Source organism: Mya arenaria, chromosome 4 (genome assembly GCF_026914265.1).
Source record: "Mya arenaria isolate MELC-2E11 chromosome 4, ASM2691426v1".
Taxonomy (NCBI): Eukaryota; Metazoa; Mollusca; class Bivalvia; order Myida; family Myidae; genus Mya; species Mya arenaria.
The window spans coordinates 60,337,887-60,356,701 of NC_069125.1; the positions used below are offsets into that span (position 1 = coordinate 60,337,887).

The 18,815-nt window shown below is 35.8% G+C and overlaps 1 protein-coding gene across 8 annotated transcripts in view; it reads left to right on the plus strand.

Annotated features, from left to right (window-relative positions):
- The window catches only part of LOC128231326 (dihydropyrimidinase-like), a 31,774-nt gene that overhangs the window by 3,074 nt on the left and 9,885 nt on the right, over positions 1–18,815 (plus strand). For 3 of the 8 annotated variants that reach the window (XM_052943989.1, XM_052943991.1, XM_052943990.1), the window contains exons 3-4: positions 17,926–18,020; positions 18,572–18,756. In XM_052943989.1, coding sequence (XP_052799949.1) covers positions 17,926–18,020; positions 18,572–18,756 — 280 coding nt within the window. Of the gene's footprint in view, positions 1–4,280; positions 4,736–9,894; positions 9,920–13,546; positions 13,983–15,501; positions 15,830–17,582; positions 17,712–17,925; positions 18,021–18,571; positions 18,757–18,815 lie in introns of those variants that run through there. The other 5 variants (XM_052943993.1, XM_052943996.1, XM_052943994.1 and 2 more) reach the window with 5 other exon arrangements.

Consider the following 18,815-nt stretch of genomic DNA (forward strand, 5'->3'; position numbering starts at 1 on the left):
TACGACGTAGGGATTTGACGTCACATTCGACTGATTGCAATAAAGAGGACTTTCTATCCTCATTATCATTTGTGTAAACTATGGAACGTAGAATACTGAGGTTATTGGTTGAATTTTACGTATTACATAAGTAAGCAATTTTCTGGGGGGACTTGGTTTCCGTCATGATATTGTTGATTTTGAGATTACGTTCCGACGTCCGTGTAAAATTGGGGTCGCCGAGGTCTTCTGGAATGCTGACAAACTCTTTATTCGATAACTCGCGCTATAACTCGTCGTTAATTTAACTACGGATTCCTCGAATAAAAGGCGCGTCATTGGTTAATCCTGACCCGATTACCATAATACTCCGTGACGTCGTTAAGGATAAGACACGTTCATGGTTGGGCAATACTTTTATTAATCTTCGTGTCGTCATAAGTTGTGCAATACCCGATTGCATGATATTATCCCCATCTCGCTAACCCCAATGATAGTGAAAACCACGATGTTGCGCAACACCCGATAGTGTGCTACCCCGTGACGTCACGACGAATGGGACACGTTGTTGCCCAATATCCGATAACGTTATAACCCGTGACGTGAAATCACCAACTGAAACACCAGTCTATCTTTGTTAATGTTCTGACATTACAACTTACAGATATTACGAAATATCGACCAAAAAATGCGTCAGACACTTCAAATGTGTATCGACTATAAACCAACGTCATAGCAGACCAACATCCTAAATGTCTTCTTCAAAGTTCTTCTTCCAGTACTGTACAGACACCATCTGTCGTATACTCGTACAAGTGCATGGTGTTGTGCAAGAGATTTGTATAGTGTTTATGTTTTAAAGCATTTGTTAACAGTGCGGTTTAAACACCCATATCGCGTCTAGCGGAGGGTGACAGTCTGCACTTTCCTTTCGAAGCTGTCGATGGTGGGGCAGCTTAATATGGGTTGGGGAGGCTGGCGTCTGGAAAGTATGACTTCTGGGGACACAGGTTTCTGTCGAATGGGACAAGGTTGGCGAGCTAACAGAGCTAATAAGCGTGAAGTGCGTTCTATGGATGTCATGTTACCCTTGCATGGGCTCTACACCCGTAGAGTGGTCCGCCACTGGAGTTGCTTCAACATGGGTGTGACGATGGTGGTTCTTCTGCATTCAGAGATGTTGGAGATGTTTCCATCAGAGGCCTCACCAAGGAAGTATAGAATAGCTCCTTGGTCTTCATGGGGCATTGAATGTGACGTTGAAGGAAGGATCGGCATCTTCTTAAAACTTCCTGTGACGATATGTAGAGCACGCAGTCATTGGCAACGACTTTTGCTGTTACTTCAGGGCGGATGTAGTTTGGAAGATCATCAATATACTGGTGGAACTTCAGTGGACCTCGGCCGCTACTTTGCGGAACCCCGGATTGACTTGTCCCCCTGCATTGGTACATGTGCAAACATCTAGGTTCACGTATTGACTACGGCCCCCCAGGAAGCTGCTAAATCAAATGTGTAAGTTGTATCGTACTCCATAAAAATAACTTTGTATGAGGCGTTGTTTGGGGGCACTTATGCGTAAACCTTGGAAAAGTCCAACAGGATAACATCTGTCTCACCAATCATGTCAATGGTGTATGCTGGATCGTGGAAGGTAAGTGGAAACTGGGTCTCATAGGATCTCCCTTTCCGAACGCTGGGCTTCTGTAAGGATTAAGTGACAGTCCATGTCCCTCAGTATTTGGAAGTCTGGACGTCCGCATGTGGTTTTGATGCTTTATTTTATATCTTATACGGTCAGTTTGTGGTTCTTGGATGAATTATTGTGCGCCTGCCATAACAGCACGGTTGGCCGCAACGCCATCTTACGTCGCCACTTTTTATCAGAATGAAATCGTACAGTATACCGAAAATATTTAAGGTCACGCTAAAGTGACAAATTTACCGGTGCTAAATTTATGTTAAAAAAATATGAAATACCTTCTATTGCTTATACCATTTCATAAAATATCAAGCATAAAGAATCATTGTATACTGTGTCTGGATTTTAGTCTGCACAAAACCCTATTGTCTTTGTATTTCTATGCAAAAATAACGTAAAAACAAATTTTGCCTTAGACATTTTTATGCAGATTTAAACAAATATAAACACGCTTCTACCTCTGTTATAGGCTATACTATACTATATGTTTACAACATTTTCAAGTGTGAAGTGCACGTTGAAATTAGAATCAGACGTTTTGGGGCAAAAACGTACTTTTTGCATAAACTGCCTAAAATTATTAAATCTCTAAGAATTAAATGCTTACAAAATGTGCTGACTCTACGGATTTTTTGTGTGTGATTTTTTCAAGTTGAAAAAATCAGTTTGTTCTTTTAACTTATTCACGTTCGATGTCACTCGAGCGTATCGATAATAGCATTACACTGAATAAAGTTATACCAATAAAACTGCACATACAGGCGTGTTATGTAATGTGCTTTACACCAGTTTATTTAACCAGGTTTTCAACGAAATCCAGGTAGTGAGAAAGGAGATGTTGTTGGGCGTGGCGTGCGGGCGTCAAACATTGGTTTTCGCCCAATAACTTACGCTAGCATTAATGGATAGTAATGAAAGTTGTTGTAAGAAAGGTAGCTTATGTGAAGTATGGTGGCATATTACTGTCGTAACATAACTTGTTAACGTTTGCGAATTGTTTCGTTTAAAGCGCTTGATTTTCGCGATAACTATCTATACCTAGATACTATCTAGTTAATTTTATATATTCGCGAAACCTTTTCGGTAAGATATATATATATATATCATAAGACTGAAAACAGGCCAAGAAGACTCACCTGTTTCCTTTTCATGCTGTACAACACTAGCAGCTTATCTAGTTATGGTTTTATAATTCCACTTAATAAGTAACGTAATAACTGGTTAACTAGATAAGATTCGTGTAACCACTTGTCTATGAATGCATTTCTGGCTTCTGGCAGTAATTTAACTGCTTATCTAGTTATGAATTGCGAATTCCACTTAGTAAGGAACATGATTGAACTGGTTCATTAGATAAGATTCGTGTTACCAGTTATCTATAAATAGATTTATACAACTAGTTATCTACTTATATTTGCGAATTTCACTTAGTAAGTGGTAACACGAATCTTATCTAGTTAACCAGTTACTCTCTAAGTGGAATTCGCAAACCATAACTAGATAACCTGTTCAAAGATGAGTGCCTGAAACTGGAATGCATTTATAGGGAACGGGTAACACGAATTTTATCTAGTTAACCAGTTATTATGTTACTTACAAAGTTGAATTCGTTAGTGCCTGAATCTTGAATGCATTTATAGGGAACTGGTAACACGAATTTTATCTAGTTAACAAGTTATCATTTTACTTTATACTAAGTGGAAATTATAAATCACAAATCATAACTAGGTAACAAGCTTGAAGCCAAAATGCTCTTAGTACATAGATAAATGATATCACGAATCTTACCTAGTTAACCAGTTATTGTGTTACTAATTAAATGAAATTAGCAAACCATAACTAGTTATTAACCTGTTAGTGTTGTACATGCTGCTAAAAAGGTAACAAGTCGCAGTTCTGGGCACTTTCAAGCATGTTTTAGTCTTATTATTATTATGATGATGATGATGATGATGATGATGGTGATGACGACGACGACTTACTGCGACGAAGACGACATGGACGACGCTGTTAGAACTATTTTTTTTTGTTTGGGAAGCAGGCAAAACGTCCCCATATTGAAATAGGTAACTTATTAATTATCATATGTAGAAAATAAATTTACTCTAACATCAAAATGTTTATAAATCTATGTTTTATCAATATTTTATTTTGTCCAGTACGTGATATTTAGTCTAGACGATATATTGTAAGCATTTGTGAGCTCTGATCGTTAAAATGTTTTGGGAGAATACTCATAAATTGTTCGTTGCTAGGAACCAGATTACTCATATTACCAGGCGCATATGATTTTTGTCTTCTCACGATATTTGTCTTAGACTTGAGTGCATTAATTTGTGCATCTGCTGCTTTGTGGATTTTCTCCATTTTTTTGCAGAATGTAATGATAAAAGCACGTGCTTTCCAAATGTCTAATTGATCGATAGTATGTCTTGTGATAATTGAAGTTAAAAATGGTAGATTTTTAGTGGATCTATTTTCTTTGCGGGTTTATGATATTTCACCCAAGCTCAAAATGTATTAGCAGCCATGTATGATCGTCCAGCAGTGTAAAAGTAGTAAAGATTTATACCACACCGCAAATCACTTCCGTATTTGTTTTGCAGACGCTTGTTTCAGGGCTGTGCCGGCAAAATCAATATTACAATTTTCTGGTGAAAAAAAGCAAGACTATTGCTTGACAGCATTGCATTTGTGTACATTCATATGTAATTCATCTCAGGATTGTTTGTGATATTTCATTCAAGCAGTGTGAATGTGTATACTTGACAGTTCCATGTTTTATGATCTTTAAACTTCTACCTCATTTCACATTTGTAACACGTTTTAATCAGTAGCATCTTTGGTGCCTTGGATGTTGGATTTGTGCTGCTCATACTCATAGTTGGAAATCGATGATACTTAATAGTGGGGATTACTATTAACTTTTATTGTTAAATATTTGCATGTACGGAATAACAGAATAAGTGCTGACCTCGTTTTTGGGTGACATTTTGTTTACTTCCCAGAATGGCTACTAGAACACCAGTGAAGAAAGTTCCCATACATTTGCAGGTAATGTTATAATACATACGTTAACTACACTCAAAGCACATGCAGCTTCAGGCTAATTTTTGAAATCAACTTAATTAAATTAAGATACAAGACATACATCAGGTTTCTTCAGGGTTTAAGTGCTATCTAATTGTGACACTATCAATTGGGGAATGAAAATGACAAGTTTGTGAAAACCTATTTTTAAACATGCATTTATGATAATAAAATAATTTGTTTATAGAAGTTTGCATTGAACATTTTGGAAAATGGGCATGGAATGTTTACCTTAATTGGTTTGATTTTTGACTTAATGTTTACTCAAGGATGGAAATGTTCTTCAACATAGTCCAGTAAAATATATTGTGTATTGATATTTAATAAAACTGAGATTGATGATCCCATATCATATCTTGATTTTTGTTTCGTTTTTATAAAAAAATATAAGCAAAAGTAAATAATGAGTATAAATCTTGATACCTTTTTGATAAAGCTTTAATAGTATTATAACACATTCTAGTTTTAATATGGTGATGTTACTACAGTGTGTACAAAATTTATCAAAAAAGAGACCCAATTAGAAGGCATTAATACTGCAATGTTTTTGCTAGTAACATGTACCTGAACATGTTGACAAGTGTTAGAATGAAAGCGAATCTTTTTTATTCAAATTCTGTAAGCTTTGTTAAACATAGAGGTTGTAAAACAGGATTTGGGTTGACAGAGGTGCGTCAGCTTTTGTTTTTTATAAATGGCTGAATGTCCTCTCTTTTGTCTTCATTGTTCAGTGTTATGTATTCTCTTTGTTGAAAATTATGGAATAGTTCGTAAGATAAACAATGTCAAACCCGTGTTTATTAAAGATATGGTAATAGATAAGACTGAACAATATCAGAGAAAGTTTTAGAGATAAAAACTGTTATCTGATATGTCAAAACACACTAAAAATTATTGTAACGTTATGTAGACTGATGTTCTTTGATAGTTTATTTAGATTAAGACAAAACTATGCATTTCACAAATGGCATTTGTTGAACTGCTGTCTAATTATTAATATAACTGATTGTACATGTACAACATGATAATTATGGTCATGTTGACTAAGGTACTTGTTTTTATGTAGAATCTGTAAATGTTAAATATACTAGCAACTGACAGTGAATCAAAAGTGACTCACAGATAGATTGGCATAGATTCAAATAGTAGCTTACAACCACCTTGTTCTTCATTAGCAAATATTTGTGCTTTCTGATAGTGATCCTAAATATTTGGCCCAACCATTTTGTAGTTAATATCCCTTATCTTAAGAAAATAAAACCATTTGTATGATTATACACTGTACTTACACCTGTTTAAAAACATTGTTGAAGAGATTTAAAAAAAAAAGTTCTATAATTATTTTTATGGAACTTCAATGTAAAGTTAATAAATATGTTTCTACTAATGCTAATGGTAATGTTAAGAGCAGTTTTTGTTTTCAGGTAAAGGGCAAGTTTATGTGGTTTGATTCCTGATTTATTTATCAGGTATGAGGTATGATATCTCTCCCATATCATTGAATTCAAGTGTGATTGTCATTCTTTCGATTGTGGCCTGTTAAGAAATTTAACTTAAATTGCTTGAGTTACATTTTTCTATAAAAAGTTTGTCTATATTAAATGCTTCAGTAATTTGCTTATAATTGTGTTACATTGATTTTGATATCTGACAAAGTGCATCAGTCTTCTGTCAACTAATTTTACACTTAAATCATTAGCGTCTAAACCTAATTAACCTCCATACTCATATGTATATTATCAATACTGAAGTATTGACATTTTTCACCTGATCACTGTTGATCTCTGGTAGCAAGGAGCTATTGAACATTTTCTTTAAAATTTGATTGACAGTCTATTTAATATCCTTGCAGACATGAAATGCAAATAATAGACAGTCGCATAAAAGATTTTGAATTTTAGGTTTTTTTACCACTATTCGAAGCTTCTCTGTGATCATCAAGTTTTAATTACCAACACAGATTTTGAATGCTAAGGTACACATAATTTATAATGGAATTTTTAATTTATAATTGAAACATGACTACAACATAAGTGTATTAATCAACATTGAATATAGATGGTTAGCATGAAGATGGCATGTTTAAGTAATGCTTACCAAATGTATTTATGTTGTACATGTATGTATACAAGTAAAACAGATTGAGAACAAGCACATTACTAGCCAGGTCTTGGTATTAAAATTTTCTAAGTAAAAAATTGTCTCAATATCATTTTGCACACTAAAATATAGTATGATTTGGTCTTGGTTCATTAACATGTCTTCCCGCGCAAAAAAAGAACAATAAATGGTTTTAAAAATTGTCTACTGCCAGTAAAAGAATTGGGCGTTGGTGCAAAGAACTAGGATCATTCTGGAAAACAGACACATTATGTTTGTAACACCCAACTCTTATACACTTAATACTTGGTATAAGTCAGAGGTTGTCTCTTGATGTGTTGGAAGTGACATAGTATGTACATGCAACATGGAACAGGTTGCTGTGCCTAGCAATACATGTCACCATAGAATGGCATTCCAGTGGGAGGAGGACTGATTGTGCCACACTTTCAGGCTCTTAGCGCCATTCCTGGAATGCATTGTTCAGGGTTTATGTGGCATCTCTGTTGGCATTGATTATACCCATCTTGATGTCAATTATTTCGGAGTTTTGTATTGTTTTCTTGTTTATATTCTGAGCTTCTGCTATGATAGTGATATTTGCTATATGTGAAAGGCATACTGAGTTGTAATCTTTGCTTCTAAGCTAATTGAGCTTGTCTCTTGTGGAATTCATTAATTTGACATGGAAATAGTAATTAAACATGCTTATGTAATGGGATGATACTAGGAAAGAAGCATTGTGCAGCAGGATCTTGTTTTTTTCTCTACCAATGATGGCTTTTGTGTAGACCACAATGCTGTCTGTCCTGCCAATGGATAATCAATTCTGTGTGCTGTAAGATTACCATAAAATTGCAGCCATTGATTTAGTATTCCCTGCTTTTCCCTAGTATCTCAAGAATTCAACCTGTTGTGTCCAATATTTGCAGAATAACTAGTTTCTAGATGTCTCAGTCCAACTTGGATGTACTCAAAAGTTACCGGTGTCATATAATTAACTGGTCGTTATGGGTAATTGTGCAATAAATGCAGTCCTGAGCTTTACACTCTTTTGAAGCCTGTATGACAGATTGTGCAGCTCTGGAATGAAAGGTGCTGAGAAAATTTCCGTTTACTGTCATGTACAATTATGTTTATGTGGCTATGCACTATCTTGTTGATGAGGCTATTACTATGAAAGACTAGTTGTTGCCTGTGTGTTTATGTATCTCTCAATGTATGTTCCATTTTCTGTACTCATGGGAGGATTTGGGCTCCACAATGTTAGTGCTGGTATGAATGTGAGATTTCATAGTCCCACTGGGGTGTTTCCAGAGCCATATCTGAAAATCAGCTGATGTAGGCCTTATGTTATGCTTGGAATATTCTAAATTGCTTCATGATGCCACGTCAAACTACATGTTTATTTTGTCTCATTCTTGTGTAAGGTTACAATAGCTCTTTAATATTACTTTTTCATGTTCTTACTATTCTAACATTTACAGGTCAAGGTCAATAAGTAAATTTCCGTAAGACCAAAATATTATTAATTTTTGTATCTGTTTGAATGCAATAAATTCTATGGGGGGTTCTTAAACGCTGTAAAACTATTATTGTTATATTCCTTGTTTATTACATTTCTGCAGCCAACAGGTAGGCCTGTTTTGAATCTGTGCCACAATGAGATTGTTGGCCTTGGAATGCTTTTGGAACAGCTAATAAATGTCCGCAAGTAATTGGTTCTATCTAAACATTTGGAAAAATGGACTCCAGGAGCCTGTTTTTAATGAAGTAATCATTGGATAACTGGTCCTTCGGGATCTTTCCTCCCTGTAGTTCATTAAGATGATTGTTATTTTATGAACATGAACATGCATAGTTATCAAGGTCATGAACATTGTTGGAGTTACTGTACAAACATACAGTAATGCACTACATACAGTAATGCACAGTGTGCTTTATACAGTACTGCTTATGCTCATTAAGTATATAGAAATACAAGAACTCAGATGAGATCTCTTGTTATAAATTTATCTGGGTAGAATGAAGCAATTTTGATGTTAAACCTTTAAAAATCCTCAGAATGTTCATCACAGCAGGTGCTTCTATACATGTGAATGAGAAATGAAGCACTTTGAATGTTGGCTTTGAATGTTGTCAGCATGACTCAACCTACTGGTAAAAAGTAAGGTTTCCCAGGTTTGCATATAACGCTGTCCTTGTGAACGTAGTTGGAAATGTTTCTATGATATGCTACCTGTTTATTTAACATGAACAATTTAACATTGCACTGCCTTGGTATGACTTGATGAATTGTGACAAAAGAACCAAATATTCCTGGGAGATTAGCAGCGTCTGTCTGCTATTTTTGTTCTACATGTTCTGGAACAATTAATCTTGGCAACAGCTAGCATATTCACATCGATTGTCTGGTATATTTGAATACAACGTATGAATCATTTATTGGTGTTATGATGGAAGCAATTTTGTTTGTACTCAAAACCGGCTTTCAATAGCCTGTTTAAACGCCTTACTTTTGTATTCATTACGGCTGTCATTTTCACTTCCTCCCTCCCTATCTTCGTTCAGCAACAACAGCATCATCATTATTTCATTTATCATCAATGACAACATGATCGTCGCAAGATTGTTGGTAACTATCACAGAAGGATGTCATGAAGAATAACATGTATTATTTTGCTTAAAATAGGTTGCAGTCCACTATATCAGATGGTATACCATTAACCAGGCTATTGGTTCTGTAGTATGGCCTGTTTGAGCTTAAAATAGGTTGTAGTCCACTATATCAGATGGTTTATCATTAACCAGGTTATTGGTTCTGTGGTATGCTTGAACTTAAAAATTAATTCATTTCACGCCTGTTTTACATATGAATGCATCAAGGGATTTGAAAGATTGATGAAGTGTGTCTGTTATGAGCAGCGGCCTGCTGATACAGTGGCTGTTGTGTAGAGAAGGCAGGCCTGCGTGCTGTCAGGAGGTGTTAGAGTAGCCAAACATTAGCCATTCTCTCATCACCGGGGATAACTGGGCATATAAATCATGGTGAGATGCATGTTTACATGGGCTTTATTGTTCTGCCTTCTTTGTAGATTGTTTACTACTTACTAATGTTACTGCCAGAGATTCCATTTGTTATGCATGGTATGTTTAGAAATTTCTTTATAATGGTTAAGTATTTGACTTCTTTTTTGGGAATATTAAATTAGGAAATGACCATTTTGCACAGCAAGTTTATCTGTATGGTTTTATGATTATTTTAGCATGTTCTTGCATATTGATTTCAATTAAATTACTGTGATGGCAATCATATGACTGTTTGACCTCACATCTAGACTGTCCGGGGATGACCTGTTTAATCTTTAATCCTTGTTGGATTTTTATATCTTGTTTGGCATGGTATTGGTGATAAAAGGTGACCAGATTACCATGGATAGCGGAATTCACACATTACCCCCTTTGTGAGACATGATAAGTGAATATTTGAATATTTAAAATTGATAACTTCAAGCTCGACATTGATTTATCAATATTCCAAATACTCCTCAAAATGATAAATTACTTCATGTTTAATAGCAGAGATTCTCTACATTGTACATGGAAAGGAGTGTTTTTAAAATGCCTTTTTTATTTTGAAAATCAGTTTTTGCCTATCTGTACATCCGTCATAGAACAGAACAGAACATTTATTGTTAATTTGAACATATACAGTTCATTGTTATTACAATAACATAACACATGGGGGAGGTATTATGGATGCACTTGCACTGGGTAGTGGACAGTTGTCTCTTACATGTCATTCTATAACCCAAAGACTTTTGTCTAATCATCGCAAAACTTGGACAATATGTGTATAGGTGAGTTTGATATGAACCAGTCGCCCCAGACACTTAAGAATAATAAGCATTGAAATGCTCTTACTTTTAAAAAAAAATAATCATAACATTAAAATGCATATCTTGTAACAGTTTTGCACTCTTGTTAAGATTATAAACAAATGAGCTTTCTTCCTGGAACAGGTTGCCCTGAATAACTAACGAGGCAAAGCTGAGATCTTGAAATGGTTTGTCAGTTGTTGTCTGTCATGTTACCATGCAATTTTGAAATAAGACACAAATTTCCATCTGTAATGGTGATGTTGCAAGACTTACGTCTCCACTTCAAAGGTGAAGGTCACCCTAGTAATTCAAAGTAGGGTATTTTGGAATAGCTGCACAGGTATGGTATATTTTTGCATAAAATAGTCCAACTACCTGTTTATTTCATGTACATCAAGGTTTTCAAACCATTTCACATTGGAAGAGGAACTGTTATCGATTACCCAAGTAGCCAAAAATATTTCATATCAACTTATTATCTCTGACTTTTCTGTATGTTTTATTGATAAGTGGGTAAGATAAGATGATATAAATTTTCTTCAGGTGCTGTAAATGTTTGCTTGTTGATAAATTGTATGCTGTAGGTTATATATGGATCATTTGGCGAAATGTCTAAGCTATCTAGAAAGTCAAACAATCTGCACTAAACTTAGATTCTGTTATTATGCATCAAGTGTTGGTTTCATAACTGGTCTATGCATGCACTCACATACTTATTCATCATGTTCACTACATGATTAATTACCGAGCCCAAGGGTCAAACACAGCATACTGACAATGTTGGGCACACCAGGGAAAGCAATTGAGGCCGGTCCTAACATACTTTCTGTGTAGTCATATTTGTTTTAATATAATTTGTTTATTCCCATGTTGCAACTGTATGATGAACCAGATGACATGTGAATGGACAAAGAAAATCAATGAAATCAATTATTCATAGTCCTTGTAAAGGTGATCAACTATGGCAGACAACTCTGATGATGTCCATGTGTACATGGGCATTCCCAGGGAGTTGCTTCCCTTGTTGGCCACAGTAATATATTTTATTTTATTTTGAATTAGTTTTAAAATGCAAAAGTCAGCAAATTTACTTTTAACATTTCTTTTTATGCCCCCAAAGGTGGGCATATTAAAATTGCACCGGCCGGCGGGCCGGCTCTGTAACTTTCCCTTGTATTGACAGATTTTAAAATAACTTGCCACATGTGTTCCACATACCAAGACGATGTGTGGCATGCAAGACTCGTGTCCCTACCTCAAAGGTCAAGGTCACACTTAGTGTTTATTCACAATGGAGTGCTGCATATAAGGACATAGAGTATAGGTTGTCGTGTCCGGGCTGTAACTTTCCCTTGTATGGACAGATTTTAAAATAACTTGCCAAATGTGTTCCACATACCAAGACAACGTGTCGCGTGCAAAACCTGTGTCCCTACCTCAAAGGTCAAGGTCACACTTAGTGTTTATTCACAATGGAGTGCTGCATATAAGGACATAGGGTATAGGTTGTCGTGTCCGGGCTGTAACTTTTTCTTGTATGGACAGATTTTAAAATAACTTGCCACATGTGTTCCACATACCAAGACGACCAGTCGCGTGCAAGACCCGTGTCCCTACCTCAAAGGTCAAGGTCACACTTAGTGTTTATTTACAATGGAGTGCTGCATATAAGGACATAGAGTATAGGTTGTCGTGTCCGGGCTGTAACTTTCCCTTGTATGGACAGATTTTAAAATAAATTGCCACATGTGTTCCACATACCAAGACGACGTGTCGTGTGCAAGACCCATGTCCCTGCCTCAAAGGTCAAGGTCACACATAGTGTTTATTCACAATGGAGTGCTGCATATAAGGACATAGAGTATAGGTTGTCGTGTCCGGGCTGTAACTTTCCCTTGTATGGACAGATTTTAAAATAACTTGCCACATGTGTTCCACATACCAAGACGACGTGTCGTGTGCAAGACCCATGTCCCTGCCTCAAAGGTCAAGGTCACACATAGTGTTTATTCACAATGGAGTGCTGCATATAAGGACATAGAGTATAGGTTGTCGTGTCCGGGCTGTAACTTTCCCTTGTATGGACAGATTTTAAAATAACTTGCCATATGTGTTCCACATACCAAGACGACGTGTCGCGTGCAAGACCCGTGTCCCTACCTCAAAGGTCAAGGTCACACTTAGTGTTTATTCACAATGGAGTGCTGCATACAAGGACATAGGGTATAGGTTGTCGTGTCCGGGCTGTAACTTTCTCTTGTATGGACAGATTTAAAAATAACTTGCTACATGTGTTCCACATACGAAGACGACGTGTCGTGTGCAAGACCCATGTCCCTACCTCTAAGGTGAAAGATACACTAAGTGTTTATTCACAAGGGAATTCTGAATATAAGGACATAACAATGTAGGTTGTCAAGTATGGGTGGTATTTTTTATGTTCAGAGGCAATTTAAAATAACTTGCCATATGTATTTGACACATAAAGGCAAGATCAACTTTTCATGTACTGACCTTGTTCGTAAGTCAATGTCACATTCGGGGGCATTCGTCAAATACTGTGACAGCTCTTGTTTTATAAATGTTGGTTCCAGATGAATATTTATAGTAATATGATACAAGCATTGTTTGTTATGGAAAGAGGTTTATAGATCAATCCGCAACATGGAGGTTAAAACATATCATCACCATAATGATGAGTACTATATCTAGATAGATATTAATCTTCTGTGCTCTTGACAGGAACAGTGACATTAATAATGTAGATCCAAATATGGTCGAACAAGTTTAATTCAAAGTAGGAAGTGAAGTGCAGTCAGCCAGTACTTTTGTGGCCTTTTTAATTCACTTTTGAAAGAAATTAACAATAAAACCTCCGAATTGAGAGCGTGTGTAAAGCCAAAGATACATGTACTGTGATTTAAATGTGTGTTTCTTAATTTGAATAGAGAATAATCAACTTTTAAAGGGCATTTGGAACAGCAGTTAATTGTGGTGTGATAAGTTATCAGGATTTATTCATAGGTTCTAAATTTAACAGTTAAATTTAGACAACGGTATTGAACAGTTTGAATGTTTAAGCGTTTACTGCTTTCATTCATATTAAGCGCGCTATCAGTGGTGTCTTTGTGCAGGTATTTGAAGCTTGCCAGACTTTTCTAGTTCATTGATTTTCAAGGATATTTTCAAACTTTGAGACTATGGAGAATACCGAAAACGCAGAAAAGACGGTAAATTGGTGTTGATTTCTCATAGAAGTAACTTTCCTTTTTCTGAATTTTTAGCATGTTTTGTAAGTTCTCTATGGTAGGGAAGAGAATTGTACAAGTATTGTTCAAATTTCTGTCATAACAATTTGCTTGCAAAATTTGTTCAGTTACAATGAATCTGCTTTTGCAAGGACATTCCAGCAGAAAGGTCTTGTTTCAAGGTATCCCAGCTTTAGGAACTGTTTTCCAGCTTTAAACATTTTGTATCGTACCTGAACTCTGTTTTGCCTTCAATAAGGTTATGATGTTTTTGGTATTGCAAAGAAAGTTTTGGGTGAGCATAGGTAGGGAGTAACAGGCACATCATCTCACCATCTGGTGCTTTAAGCTAGTTTCCAGAGATTGTTGACATATTTCCAAACTCCAAACTCCACCCCACTAATGCGGATTACAGTGTCCAGCATGGCTTTCTCATTTAGAAGCTCTAATGATCCAAATGTGATTTGTGATACATGTGTTTACATTGTTAAGCAAATAATTTTACAACTGATAAATGCATTTCTTGCTTTGTTTGTGAACATCCAAAGTAATAGATTTATGATTTACTTTTTGTCATGCACAATAATTTAAGATAATATGAAATGAAAAGATGATACGAAATGAAATGAAAGATGATTGTTGAAAGGAGAATTCATCTATGAAAATATGGTTGCATTTTCTGTATGAATAAGTGTTTTGTATGTGTAAATATGTATTTTTACTGTATCATGTACATTTCTGTCACTTGTTTTTTTACCATAAAGTCCATGTTGTTAAGACAGTGTTATCTTTATGAGTTGTTTCAGTCTCACTTCAAGTGTTTGCCTGCTGGAGTAAGTCATACTTAATGGACTTTTTATTTGCACAAGAGTGTAGGTTTTGTCATGAAAGGCTGAGCCTCCTTCTGTCAAAAAAATGGGCACAAGCGGAATTCTGTACTTTTAATGGCAACGACTACTTCAAACCGCTTCTGGAAATACAAATGCACTGGAGATGTCATTAAAATTGCATGAAAATAATTCAGCCAAAATGGTTTAAGATTGTAATACTTCTAAAAAAATCTCATGAAAATGACAAATGTAAAGCAACATACATTATATAGAATATGCATGATTTAAAGGCATCATCACAGACATTGTAAGATTCAGTTTCAGACATGTTGTTCTTTGCTGTATTTGGTATAAACAATGTAAGGGAGTGCTTTGTGTACTGTTGCATTTGGAATTGATCTTAAAAATGATTCAGCAGTATTGATCAAGAGTTTCACTCCCAGACACATGTGATGTCTGCAACCCTGATATAAGGGATTGGGAACAAACTCTGCAATCTGCAGAAACTCTGTATCAGTCCTCAATGCTTGCATGTTTTGTTCACGTGTCAAATAAATTAATAGGAATTAAGTTGTTTATCAATAAAAATAATTAGATTACGGAATGAGTAATGCATGTATCGAGTAACATGTGTTGGAAGGTTGTGGTTTGTGAGGCTGGTTTTGAGAAAATGGCTCCTTATGATGTCATTGTTCAACATGAATATTTAATCAGTAAGGATTCACACCATTGAATGTAGTACATGTAAGTGGTTATCAAGTGTAATCGGAAGGTGGCTATATAACGCAGCAGGAAAGACTCGCAATGTTCACTGACCTACTCTTCTTTCGCTCGTGTACATGTGTGCCTGGTGCAGGGCCTCGACCTGAGTGTGAGGGAGGGCACGGGGACGGTATGAGTGACAGTGAGTTTTCAGAGTGTGAGCATGTGCATAAGAGGCAAGTGGCAGGGACCCGGAACGGAAACCAGTGGATGGTATGCAGTTGTGATGAACACACTGTGAGTGGATGTTATTCTGTTCATGGACCTCAGCGAGGTCACATTTGGTGTAATGTTGTTTTTCTTGTTGACTATTCTGGTTGAATTATTTTGTTTATTATGTTGTCATTTGTTTTTTATATTTTCCATTCAGAATCTTATATTTTGCACATTGGCTTGTTGACTGCTTGAGACATAGATTGTTGAAAGTAATTTTTCATGTTTTCTCTGAGTTAATAATCGTACAGCGTTGATATCCTTGCAGTACTTTCCTCTATTATGCGAATCAATCTTGTAGCAGTGGCGTTTCAAAACTCTGGCTTCCACTATCATAGGTTTGGCTATAATTGCCCAAGGTTTTAAATATTGTGGTGTTTTTTGACAAATTGTGAACACATATATAGCTCACCGTCATGAATCTTGGCCAGTCGTGTGAGATCCTGGTGAACGTGAAGCCCCACTTTTTAGTGCATTCGTGCCACCATGGTGTAGGTGGTCCTGGGTATATATGGATAATTGTGCCTCTTTTCTATTACGATTCAGTAAAACTGTCTAAGAATGGCGTAAGTTCTAGCATTGCATGTTGAAGTATATTGTATGATTATCTACGCACTCCCAACAACCTGTGTACAATTCATCTGGAATGATTTGTTACAACTACAAGATAATTGATGGTGAAGTCAGTACGGTTTTTAACTATAGTACTACGAATGCAGAATGCATCACGATTATCTACATTGGTTCCATGAGTACATCGGAGCAATTCATTGAAAAACTGCTTATCATGTAGATACGACAGGAATCATCCTTAATCTTTTATTTCTCCAAATGCTAGCAGCTGAACAATGGTAATATCATTTTCTGGTGCAGTTTTGCCTTGTTGTAGGCTATTTGACACTTTTGAACAGATACCAGGAACATATTAGTCTGATGTAAACTGCTTAAAGGCCTTAAACAAATGTAAAAAAAAAGTTGTCAGACACCATTAAATATGGATAGATAGGTATCTACCAAAATCGTCTTTAAATGTGATAAGTGTTTCATTGTCTTACTAGAAACATGAGTGATTATAAGCAATCGCCTCTAATCCTCTATTATCATGGCAAGGTCTTAACCACATCATTGGTATTTGTACTCTTGTTGTAGGGCAATTGTCATATTGGTAGAAGGTGAAATCACGGCACATGGCACCCGCCTTTACACGGCAACGATCAATCAGAATGAATCATCAGTCAGAATAAATTGTAGTCTCAACAGGGGTAGTGGGAGCCAGGTTTATGAGAAAGTTTTGAATTGGTTGTTTTTGCTGTAAGACAATACTATAATGATGACTCCTCGGTGACAAGTTATAATTACTGTGGAAGGGTTAATCATTTCAGCCTTTTCATGAACAGTTGAACTATCAAAAGTGTTGGAAGAAGCATTTCACTCTAAATGTTCTATTATATGAATATTTCACACTCTGAGTATTGCATTCATTTAGAAAATCAATTATCCAATATTGGATATTTGAGCTTAAAACTGCTTTAGGACATATATGATGAATCAGTATTCTTCACTGATATATTTGTATTAAAACACTTAATGTGTTTCAGTTTTACAAACACTTAACATTTGTTTTATAACTATTTGAATTAATATAAGATTTCTGTATAAATAGTATGCACATGTTCTTGAAAAAATTATGAACCATCTTAAAAATAAAAGATGAACTTCTGAAGGAAGTTGTACAGATAATTTCAAGGAAATGAAATGATTTGATTGCAACTCATCATGAGTAATGTTCACTGCCAACAGACTTCTAATGTTTTAAAGTTGATTTCAGTTTTAATTTTAAAGTTTAGAAAGGAAAAGATAAGTGACATTATTTAAAAGGCTTTTCCATTTCATCAAATGAAACATGGTGAGTATATTGCAGTAATATATGAATATTAGTTGTACAAGCACGGTTGACGGTTGATGGTTTGCATAAACTTCTTTACATAGCGGAGCCTTGTGTCTATGCATATCATCAAAGGCAATGTGTGGATCACCTTAAGGCTACAAGGTTGTTTTTGTTAGTCATACCAAGCTTTGTATTATTAAGAGTGTAAACATAATGTTTTTTTTTATTTCAGAGTGCACAGTCCAGATTGTTAATAAAAGGAGGAAAGATTGTGAATGACGACCAGTCCATATTTGCAGACATATACGTTGAAGATGGAGTCATTAAGTAAGTTGATTTTCTTCCTAACACTGATTGATCAAGGGTGTTTTTTTCAGCTCGGCTTACAACAATAGAAACAACATAATTTTATTTTACATGCCCTCCGATTCTTCTTCTATCACATTGCTCGACCATTTCAAGTTGTTTATTTAGACAGAAATCAACCCAAAACTCCAATAGATCGTGGGTTGGAGCCCCTCAATATTCACATTGTCATGGCCCCTCAGAAAGAACACCAGTTAGGAATCGAACTGGATGGTGATTTATATAAGCTTACTGCTATCTTAACAATCGAGCATAAACAAATCAGTACAATAAAAACAATATAAACATTTGAATGATGGTATAATTTTAAGTTTTCTTTTCCTGGCAAGTCATACTGCTGTTGACAAACATCAGACAGCTCTCAGTATCAGTATCAAAGGATGTATATACTTGGGGTAGACATAAAATAATATTTTTATATCAAATCCAGTCATTGACTTTGTATGCCAATCAACTGCAAGTGCATCAATAATTAAAGTGGAAAATAAAACTTGCTTGTTTTCTTTCAACAGACAGATTGGTAACAACCTGGTTATACCGGGTGGGGCACGCACAATCGAGGCACAGGGTAAGCTGATCATTCCAGGTGGCATTGACACACATACCCACATGCAGCTACCGTTCATGGGCACTTGCGCCGTCGATGACTTCTACTCGGGCACAAAGGCTGCCCTTGCTGGAGGGACCACCATGATCAGTAAGCATTTCTGTACAATTTATTGGAATTGTCTAAGACAATAGTATCTGGATGAAATA